At 45.2% G+C, this 11401-nt stretch overlaps 1 protein-coding gene across 2 annotated transcripts in view; it reads right to left on the bottom strand.

The window, feature by feature from the left end:
- Positions 1–11401, bottom strand: part of Mfr (ferlin family C2 domain-containing myoferlin misfire) — a 258706-nt gene that overhangs the window by 78612 nt on the left and 168693 nt on the right. For both annotated transcript variants that reach the window (XM_077690753.1, XM_077690752.1), the window contains exons 3-5: positions 7820–7908; positions 5590–5692; positions 3488–3834 (exon numbers count right to left, since the gene is read on the bottom strand). In XM_077690753.1, the coding sequence (XP_077546879.1) occupies positions 3488–3834; positions 5590–5692; positions 7820–7908 (539 nt within the window). The remainder of the gene's footprint in view (positions 1–3487; positions 3835–5589; positions 5693–7819; positions 7909–11401) is intronic.

Consider the following 11401-nt stretch of genomic DNA (forward strand, 5'->3'; position numbering starts at 1 on the left):
CCGTGCTTATTGTGGAAGGAGTGAAAAGAGAGGGAAAGAGCATGGAAGGTGAACGGGCAGAGTAGAGAGGCTATTGTCATCCGACATCATTTGCGCAAAGTGAGGAGATCCGATCCATATTTTTTGTATACCCTATTATAAAAAAGAAAAAAAAAATCCTTGACGATCATCACAAGGGGATGAGAACTACAGCGACAGCTGTTGTTCGCTTATTCTGCATTAAAGTGCATGTCTTTATCTTATACTAGCGGTAGTACCCGGCGACGCCCGGGTTGGCCACTACATTAATTACACGACTGGGTATAACAATTGTTAAGTTACATCTTACTTGTCAAAGTTGCTTGGTTCATCGCGGAAGTGTACTCAATTAGGAACTTTTGCTCCTGTCAATACATAGGCTCCTCCGGGAGGCGTGTGGTTCTAAAAAATGGCTCGAACTCGTGTTTTTTTTTTTTTGTTTTCGAACTGTCCAGAAAAAAATTGTACCAACGTGGTGTCTGTCCTTAAATACTGCTCGCTCATGGAAACCGATCACTCACAGTTCTATAATAAATAACGTGGGCTCCTACGGGAGGACTGTGGTTGCAGAAATTCCCAACAAGTGGCGATTGCTACGCTACGCGGGAAAATTGAACTGACTTCCACTTCGAGAGGGGTGTAATTTAAGGAATCGCCCTCGCCGTTTTATGCGCTTGTTGGGACGAAACCATGAAAATGGCTTTTGGACAATTGTGTTGGCAATATTTATAAGCAAAAAAAAAATAATTTGATATATCAACGGGGTAAATAGCTATTGAGAAATCCATAGAACCCGGTAATTTGCCAAAAATCCTGATTCTCCCTATTATATGACTGGTATTTAAAATCTTCTAAAAAAAGCTTTTACACATTTGTATTATGAGTTACGTGTATTAACAGAAAGTGAGTGAGTGAGTGAGTGAGTGAGTGAGTGAGTGAGTGAGTGAGTGAGTGAGCGAGCGAGCGAGCGAGTGAGTGAGTGAGTGAGTGAGTGAGTGAGTGAGTGAGTGAGTGAGTGAGTGAGTGAGTGAGTGAGTGAGTGAGTGAGTGAGTGAGTGAGTGAGTGAGTGAGTGAGTGAGTGAGTGAGTGAGTGAGTGAGTGAGTGAGTGAGTGAGTGAGTGAGTGAGTGAGTGAGTGAGTGAGTGAGTGAGCGAGCGAGCGAGCGGAGTCGAGTCGAGTCGAGTCGGTCGGTCAATCGGTCAGTCGGTCGGGCACTTGATTTTGTAAGCTCACGTTCGAGGTATACAGTGAAACATCTTGAAACCGTACCTGACGGTGACGCGAAGAAAGTACGTACTAACCGGCCCTACGGTTTATCCGAATGCATTAGGCCAAAGGAAAACCGAGTCGGGGATTCGGCTTAACTATGTATAAAAAAAAAAACTACGGCTTATGCAGGTACGGTTTAACGAGATTAAAGTGTACTAGAATTTTGAATTCCATACCATTGTCTTCTGTACTTTAAACGCCAATCTATGAATCCTTTTCCCCTACCGATATAAATCAACCCATTCTTTTTCGAGACCACCGATTTCATGAGTCGGGTAACTTTTTTAATCTTTTCCCCTCTCATGCCAATGAATTTTTAGCCTTCGTTGTTTAACTTTTTAGTTTCGTTGACTTGCAGGTACCCTCACGACCGAACCATTATTTAGGGGAGTGTATTTTAAATTCTTGAACAAGCAACGAGTACAGTGCAAATCAAGCAGTCATTCATCCTCACTGCGGCGTGCTTCCATACCGTGACAGAATCGCGCTCATTCGTACGCTTTTTCATCGGCACAATCGTTCAGAAGAAAAAAAAAGTTCTAAACAAAAAACATGTACACGCAGAATAAAACAAGTGATTGATTTTCCTTGTTTTCGGAATGAAGACCGAACACCGTCGTTTAGATAGCTGATAAGGATCTACAAAAAACGCGAAAAATAGAACACAGGCGTATTATACCTAGACCGCACCACCACTTGGTTCCTGCTCCTAAATGCTCATGAATCAGGTTATTTGTGGGCGCGAGTCCACGGCCTAAAGAGGAGACGTCGGGAAAACGCATCTCCCCGCCTTTTCATCCGTTCTGCGATTTATGTTTTGAGCCTGCAGCGCGTGTGGCGTTGTTTTCTTTGTTGTATCACTGCGGATCTTTTTCGAGCGTTTAGATTGAAAGCAAATGCATGGTTGTCGAAGGAAAACGTCAGGACACGAAGAGTACAACAGACTAGGGCGTGTTCAGGCATTTCTTTTTGTTGTGGCCGTCTTTTCTTGGAAAAACGCAGACATTCCGCTCCAAGATTTCCGGCTTGCTTAACGGTGACACGTGCCCTGCCTTTGAATGCGGGTACTCAATACATCTGGCTGGAATGAAATCGTAGACGTTTTCAAGAGTTTTGCCTTAGACATCTTTCCGTAATACAACAAAGACAACTTTGCTGCTGATATTTTTTTTTTGTAGTGAAACTATTGGTTTTGTACAATACATCTAGTTTCTTCAACCTAGCTGTAAAAAAGCTTAAAACTTCTTATAATAAATTTATAAATTTTCCATAAAATTACGAGAAAAAAATCACTTTCAGTAATGTGTATTACCTATAAAATCAATTACAGTAACGTGTCTCACCAATAAAATTACCGTAAAGCGTCAGTGAGCACAGGAACAGGATAAAAATATTGCAATATTACTCCGGTCATAACTGCAATTGTCTACCATTTCCTAAACCGGCTGTTGTTACGCAACCGAATGCACATACACGCACGCAAGCAGTCAGGTATTGACAGTTTAACAAATGTGGAGCGGGATTTTATGTTTAGCATCAAGGCGATCGCATGTCCCGTTACATGCACCGTAATATAAAATTACTGTCCTATTTGGTATGGCGGAACACCACTAGGGCACGAGGCGTGATCCGCTCCCTGCATTTGAAGGTGCCCAGGATGCACGCCTGAATGGTGACAGCGTAGGGCGACTGCGGCGTTGTCGCCGTGCAAAATGCCACCAGCAGTCCACAGCGCATACCTGTCGTTTCAACACCACGGCCTTATGGTCATCAGAACACTGGGGAGAGGGGTGTTCGGAGACAGATGCAACCTCTTGGATTCCTGTTCGCAAGTTCGAAACCTGTCGGCTTCCGGCGATGCTGTGGGCTCTGAGTGGCTAACTGAACATGAAGTGAATTCCTGTTATAACGAAATCGCTTCATTCAATATCTTTTTTTTTTATTTGATGTGTATCATGGTCCCAAAAGCATTGCATTGGAAGCAAACTATATCCTCTTTTAACAAAGTATTACTTACAATGAAGCCGGCTTCCTGTACCGGGGTCTTCGTTACAACAAGGGTTTAATGTAGTTTTACAAATGCCTTAGCAGAGCCTGGTGCTAAATGGAATAGGAATTTGATGGGTCGAGAAGACAACCAATCTTTGCGTTATTTTAGAAATGTTTAAATAATTCAGCGAAATGTTTCAGCACACTGACCGTTTCCTGTCGGGGGACTTGTTTGAGGTGGTGAACAGACTCATCACGGAGCCCTGCTTGCTTCGCGCCCCGTCTTCGCTGCCGAATCCCTCGCTTCCCGGGGTGGGCGGCTGCTGCTGAGACGGGAGGACTGCCGATCCTCCTCCACCGGCGTCGCCTCCCCCTCCCGCAGCATGAGCAGCAGCCGCCGCGTATGATCGTTGCAGGTTGGCGATGTTCTGCTCGATGTCGAGCAGCGCCTGCCGGTCGTCGTCGAAGCTGCCCACGCTGGTCGGCAGGCCCGGGGCGTGCCAGGCGCCCACCGATCCGTCCGGGGCGGTGTAGCTCACCTCGAAGCGAAGTTTGGCCTGTTTGAAGCGCAGTGAGGCGGGCAATAGGGCATGTGAGTAGAGAAATAGGGAAATATGGCAAAATGGTGTCCATTTTAAACCTAAGAGATCAGTTAAGAATTAGAGTTATTTTTCAGTATATAGGGCATTTCGCTAAATCGTGGGCGTCCAGTGAATATAGGAATCCGAATTTTTCAGATCTGTGTTGAAATTTGTACACCGCAGTTTAGTGCAATTGATTCAAACTACCTTCTAGCTTGCACCGAATGGCTTGATGCGGGAGCTAACATTTGCTGTTTAAATACAAATTCTCATACCTGGGCTCGGTAAAATCGGCTTCAAACGCTACCAAAGAAGCGAGACGAACGATAACAAAACACTATCATTCAGCCATACTACAAACATAAAGCAAAAAAGAAAAATGATTTTAGACAACAGAACTTCTTGGTTTAGCGACCACTTGGAGACAACCGTAATAGAGCACTAACAGCGTCCTTATTATTACGATGAAATACACAATAACTTAGGTAGAGAAACGGTACCTAAACCACGTGCAACTACCAAACGCTTCATAATTGGTCTCCTGAAATGTGTGGATCAAGAAGAAGTACTCATGCGCTGTAAATTACTGCTAATGCAGCTAACACTCGGATGAACTAGAAGGTTTTTCCAATTCCTTGCAAGAACAGGCACTGTGGTTTGAACATGTCTTCGTTAAAAGAACGTTAAAACAGGCACATTACTTAAATGACACACAAACCGTGTCACTGTAGGTAAGTAAAGAAGTATTGTAGCACCAACTGTGGTTCCATCATGCCTGTACAAAATATTTGAAACTTGACAGGGCTGTGCACGATATAAAAAAGCAGTATTGGATTAACATTAAACCCGTAAGGAGTAATGGCTTAAAAGTTAGAGCACATCGCGTGAGGGTGAATGGAATATATTCGAAAACTCGCCCCTTCAACGAAGTGCGCCGGCCTCGGCACCTCAGCCGACCCCAGTAAATCAGCATCCTCCCAACCTTACTGCTTCAATTCACGAGAGGCTCGAAACACTTTTTGGTAACATCTTATAACAAGTTATCATGCCGGGCAGCGTAACGTATTAAAAGAGTTTTGTGTATCCGGTCCCGGATGAGAGTGTGCACAGTCGTGATGTACTAGTCCATGAACGGCGAGGAACACATAAGCGTTAAAAAAAAAAAACAGTGTGTGTAGTGCCGCCCGACGGCATTCGAACATTTAGGACTAGGCTAGCACCGTTTCATGCATCTGTCGCTGTGGTGTAGGAGTTTTTCTTGATGCCAAGGACGGTTCTGCGACGCCGGCTCTTGCCTGGATTATTTTTTCTTCGCCTTTAAATTGAGTGGCAATTTTCATTCCTTAGGGTAGTTTTTGACCTTTTAAATTATAGGTTTGTGTTCGTTAGGTCATGTTATGTTAGGGCGGATTCAGACTGTTGCCCCAAACGTCGTAATAACTTTAAAGAATGACGTCATTTCACGTGTCAGCCAACGGAACTGCGTGACATGCCGTTTTTTTTTTACGTCCATAGATAACGATTTGGCTTTTGCGTCGGCAGTCTTAACAGAGCCGTAGTAGGTTAGGTTACGTTGCTTTACGTTAGGGAGAGCAATGTAGGGCTGCCAGACGCGGCATTTTTGTTACGAAACGACGGAGGACGTCGATATAGTGGAGTGCTAGAGTACCGTCGGACGTCACTCTAGACACAGCCAACAAAAAGCATGCCAAGAAGCGGTCGCTCGCTTACGCCGGGCACTGGCTTGTTATTCTCGTCCACGATCTCGTCGCACACGGAGAGGTGTCCATCCTCCGCCAGCCTTTGCAGCACTAGTCCGTACAGGCCCAGCACCCTGGCCACGACACCCCGGCGAGAGAAATTGAAAGAAGAGGAGGAGAAGGAGAAGGGGAAGAGTGGGGGAGGTAAATAGGAGAGGCCCCACAACGTCGTTCAACGGATTTTGTCGTCATGCACGACTCGCTTAGCGTGGTTCGGCCATTTCGCAGATTGAGCGAAAGGGTCGTTGCTCCCTCTGCCGTGACGCGCCGTCGCACCGCCATTAACCGCGATAACAAAAAATAGGGACTGTTTTAATTAAGCCTCCGTTTTGGCCAGCTGGAAATTACTTGGCGCACCTACACAAGGGAAAAAGGGGAATACATTTTTGGAAGACATCTCGCCTTCGAAGGTGCGCTTTTCAAGGCGCGATTTCGAGAAATACGGACGCTGCGTGGTCTTTAGGTGACTATATCGCCCACCTGCATCCGTATAGGCTGTATGCATGTAGGTGATCGTCATCATCAAGGGATCACCTGTGATCATCGTCTACTGACCAGCGGGAAAAGACGACGTTGTTGTTCGGACTCGGAAAGCGCGCAGGCGCTGTTCTTAGCCCTACGGCCAGTTCATGGCAACTATACTATATACTTCCTATCGAGTACAGAGATTCGTTTTCTTATCGTTGACAATGTAGGCGTCTATAGGAATATAGGTATAGGCACCTATACGTATATAGCAGTATAAGTGTATATCCCTATGGCCCTCAATCATTTGTGCGCTAATACCTTTGGATACTTGGGGTATCATTCGAGATTATTCGAACCATAAGGCCGCGCAGACCAGCGTTCAGAACACATTGTAAGCAAGCAACTTGCTTTGTGCAGCTAAGATCAATTCTGTGTGCCTGGAATGCGTGGCCTTGTTAAGTGATGCCAGTAGTCAGGTCGCGCGAAGGGCTTGTCGGGAGGGGTAAAAACGCGCGGAATAACCGGAGGCGTAGGAACAATTGGGCATAATTGGCACAATCACTTATTGAGAAAGCCGAAACGACGTGTCCACGTATTGTCACCCATTGTCATTGATTGGTTCCCTTTGCCATAACCGTGCGTTTCGTAACTCGAACGACTTTTGTGACTAACGCGATACGCTCCGAGTTTCCAGCTTTGAATCAGTAGTGCAGGCAGAATGGCATGCTCCATAGTTGCTCATGTAGCGAGATGCTCGCATGAGCTTCCAGAGAACGCAAAACACACCAGCTGCCAGCCGAATCAAGCGAATATATCGCTACGAGGTTTCAAGTGAATAAATGTAGTAATGTTAAAGCTGAATTTACGAACAAGAAATGTGCCGTTAGCTTTAAGATTCATGTTTACACTCCAACTAAGGCTTTTTTGATCGCGAAGAGGGGCCAGAGTCAGTCTTCTGCGACTATCTGTCGTAACACATGTTCTAAACATGCGGCTCGTTGGCGGAAACAGCGCGAACAAAACGAAGACACAGTGAATGAACACAAGAAAGGCCGCTACAGTGTTTCTTCACTCCAGCTTCGTTTCGTTCGTTTTGGTTCCACCCTGAGAATATCATTCCTACTGGTCTCGGTTGCAACACTTCTGAAGATGCGGTATAAAGTCGTCCAAGCAGAATTTTCAACGCGTTTTTTAAAAGCGCAAGCTTTCTTAGTGGGGCCAATGGCTTTAAAAAACTAATGCATTTCCCTATAGGCCGGTTGGTTGACCGGCGAGCTTTGATAAGATATCTGGACACCCTGCACGTGCGTGAAACAAGGCAGCCATGGTGCCAAAATGGTTACTGGAATATCGCAAAAACGGAACGGTTCTAGATAAGACAGTACACGCCTCGATCATAAAGAAGGAGTACAATATCTCATAAACCACGTATCGGTATGCATCTAGATCGTTCGTGTACGTGTTTATTGAGCGCGCAAGCAATCGTAGCGTGGGTTCGTTCTTCGATTGCGATTTGTGTCTTTCAAGGTTTGACGTTCCATTGGACGTACTTTCAGCGAAGGTTTTGACGCACCTCTGACGCACTTTTGATTTGAACAAGCTTTCACGCTACTCTCAACTTTCTTCACAGAGGGATGCTAAAGTTTTGCTTAAGACAAAGCCACGGTTTGCACGTGAGAACCCTTTCCTGTGGCCATCCCGAATAAGCTAATCCCAGAGGCCTAGAAACTCACCTGTTGACGAAGTACCTGTTGTGCTGGAGTACTTGTATCTCGAGCACCTCCTGGTTCTCCACGGGTCTGCCCACTGGCCATTCGAAGACCTGTTGTTCGGTGACAGGCAAAGAAATGAACAGATGACCATCCCTATGTGACAGAATGTGCAGCTGCAGCTGTTGGTGTACCGATACGCATGTACCTTAATTCTCTAAAAACAATATTTCATAAGGTACTTCCCTAAAATGTAGTCCTAAAATGAATTTATAGCAAAGGGATGTGTATCTGTTGGCCTGGAGCAAACGATTCTCCATATTGGTGATGGTGGTGGTGTGGTGGTGATGATGATTGTGGTGGTGGGGATTATGATAATGATGATGATTATTATGATGATTATGATGACGAGGATGATATAATTATATATTTTTAACTTCGCCGTCCTGAGAACAGTTAGTTCATTAGGCGTGGTTGACAGAATGATGTATCTCGACTGAGCAAGATCGCTCACAGCACGTCCTGATTATGGAACAAATGGCTGTATATATAGTGGTAAGTTACTGACTCTGCTAATTACGGTCAATCCCTTGCTTGGACATGTGTCAGTGCTCATGCGGACTTGGTGTCGGGTCCGGAGGCCCAACGGCGTTCATATCTGGAGCTGTTACTTCCACTCGAACCGAAGTCTTCAACTGATTGATTGTAGGGTTTAACGCGCCGACGCAACGCAGGCGATGAGGCGCGCCGTAGTAGAGGGCGCCGGAATAATTTTGACCACCTGGCGATCTTCAACGTGCACCGAAATCTCGCACACACGGTCGTTTTTGCTTTTCGCCTTCACCAGAAAAGCAGCCGCCGTGGCCAGGAAACGAACCCACGACCTCGTGCTCAGCAGCACAACGCCTTAGCCACTGAGCCACCGCGGCGGGTCCGAAGTCTTCCAGCCGTGATGGAATTCAGTTATGCTTCCCTGGCGTCCAAACAAGTCACACAATCAGAATACAGAACCCACAATTGGAATTATCAGCGAGGGCTTACGCCCGAGAGTGTGGTTTTTGCAGGACAGTCTCTCGGAAACAGTGTTCATGGGTGCGTAGGTTCTAAGGCGTCTAAAGTAAGCCTCTATAGTGGCTTCAGCTGCTTGATGCGTGTGTGTCCTTCTGATCTTGGCCGTGAATGCAGGCGTACATTCTGAGACTGTGAATAAGATTTAACATTCCTAGTAAAGTGGGCCTTTTTTTGTAGTTTAGTTTGAGATCGTAGATCCCGTATGTCTGCACTGTAACTGATTTTTCATAAAACATTTATAACCCTTCCACTGTATACCGTGAAGGTGGAGGACCAGCTAAGCTGTATTAATAAATAACTACATCGAGATTTGTGTGCTGCATCAATATAATGAATAAATGATGGCACATGCACATATTTTTGTTTAGAATTATTTTATGTTATTCCTCATGTAATTTGTTTCGGGATGGTTTCGACAAAACAACAGTTACAGCCGTCGTCTGTAACCATACCCGTTCCATTGACGACCACGTATTGACAGCTGCAGACAGGAATTCTGTGGCTTTTGCCACTTTACTGTGAATTAACTAATCATTACAAGCAAGTAAAAACCGGCGTAATTATAGAGAAGCCCAAGTGGCCATCATCATGATCGTCGTCGTCGTCGTCGTCATCATGCATATCATCTTCATCAGCCTACTCAGGTCCACTGCAGGACGGGGTCATCTCCCGTTGACCTTCAACCGCTCCTGTCTTGCACTGCTCGAGTCCACCGTTTACCCACAGATTTGCTTATTTCTTTCTTGCATTGTGTTATAGGTAGGGGTCCGGGTTTTCGGAGTTTATTTTTGGTAAACTTCGGAGGACGATTTTGGAAGTTCATTTTTTAGGAACATTTTGGTGTATTTGGGAGCATACATCTTGTAAATATCCAACTCTCCAAAATTCGAGTTTTATTCTGTTCTATTTTAAGTACTCTAAATAATAGGTGAAATTATATCTCAACATTATCACCTCAGAACGCTCGGAGCAAATTATTGTCTCAAAGGTTTCAATGGCAGACGCACACATATGTGCACAAGCACGAATAGGTAAAAGTCTAAACATGTACGTTTCTCCTATTGAAACCTTAAAGCTTGTTACAATACATGATAGCATACCTTACGAGATTTTCGTCGCTGAATGACGCGTGCTGCTTTCGATTTAGTATTCTCAGACATAGGTAGTGCGAGAAGCCTAGGCGCCCAGCGAGAAAGCACAGGCCACTGATCTGCGTGAACTCTCCGGAACGAGAGGGGTTGAACAGTGTTACTTATTTCGTAGCTTCGAAAGTTGGCAAAATATTTCATGAGCTTGGTTTTATCAGGGTCGATAATCCTTGTTTACTCAAGTCTACTGGTCTTGAAAGAGGACAAAGGAGCCGCCTTGTGGGATCGGTGGCCATCCGTACTTATCGCCGAAAAGTGCGGAATACCAGTGGTGTTGATTACTTACCGTATATCCTGAAGTTAAAACTTCGATCGTCATTTTTTTTTTTGCCGCCGCCGCGTAGTCTTAAATCGGTGTTTATCGGATAAATAAGACTCGGCCAAAACTTCACCGGCGAGTCTTTGTCGGATTTTTTTCGGATTAATCCAAAAACCCGGAGCCCTAGTCACAGGCTTCCCCTTCTTCGAGACCCATTTTTCGGTATCCACTTTGTTACCCCGGTGGTCCATTTCTTCTCTGTACATGGCCAGCCCAAGTCCATTTCTTGCTTTTTACTTCAACTATGATATCATCTGCTCTAGTTTTTTTGTTTTTTTTTCTGATCCAGGAAGCTTGTTTCCTGTTCCTATGTCAGTATTTTTTTAGGATACCTACATTACATTGAGAGCTACAGAGCATTCACCAGAAAGCTGGCTTTGCCGCAGGAAGGAAAATTTTTTCTCGAAGCGACTCTGTCCGCTGACGCAAAAATTTCTAAGAACTGTCCATAGACAGCTGCGCTGTAATATCAGTTAATCGAAAAACTGCTCGAACGCATGAATTCCAAACCAAATCTTCTGAATGAGCGAGCCAGCCAGCGAGAAGTGAGAAAGCAACGGGGGAAGACTTCAAGTGAGTGGCTAACAAGCGGACGGTTGTAGCTTCCAGTCGTTGGCAGGACCAGAGGAAACCGACCGGCAAGCATTCACAAAACTAGCAGTCAACCTTTCTCACTGGAAGTTGTTCCAACATTTTGCTTGTTTTCCCAAATGGTCGTCCAGCGGGCGAGCCCGAAGGAAACAAATACAAGCACAAGTGTACCAAAGGAGAGTACAGGTGCCGTCATAAGTAAATGCAACAAAGATTTGTAAATACCACAAAATATTTGTCTTACTGGCTTCATGACAGCCATTACTGGTTCTCAGGATGCTTTTTATATTAGGCAGGACTTCTTTAAATGCCCACTAATGCAGCCAGGCAGTTTCCGGAAGTAGAAATTCCTGGAAACTTACGAGAACGTGTTCCAGGTACTTTTGACAGCACCTGTACATAGGGTTGACAGTTGCGCGTCCCCGGTGCGCACCCAACTGCCCTCAAGGTAACACGCACTGTGTGAATGTCGCGCAT

This window comes from Haemaphysalis longicornis, unplaced genomic scaffold (genome assembly GCF_048455015.1).
Source record: "Haemaphysalis longicornis isolate Haplotype H1 unplaced genomic scaffold, Haemaphysalis longicornis Haplotype H1 scaffold_10, whole genome shotgun sequence".
In the NCBI taxonomy this organism is placed as follows: Eukaryota; Metazoa; Arthropoda; class Arachnida; order Ixodida; family Ixodidae; genus Haemaphysalis; species Haemaphysalis longicornis.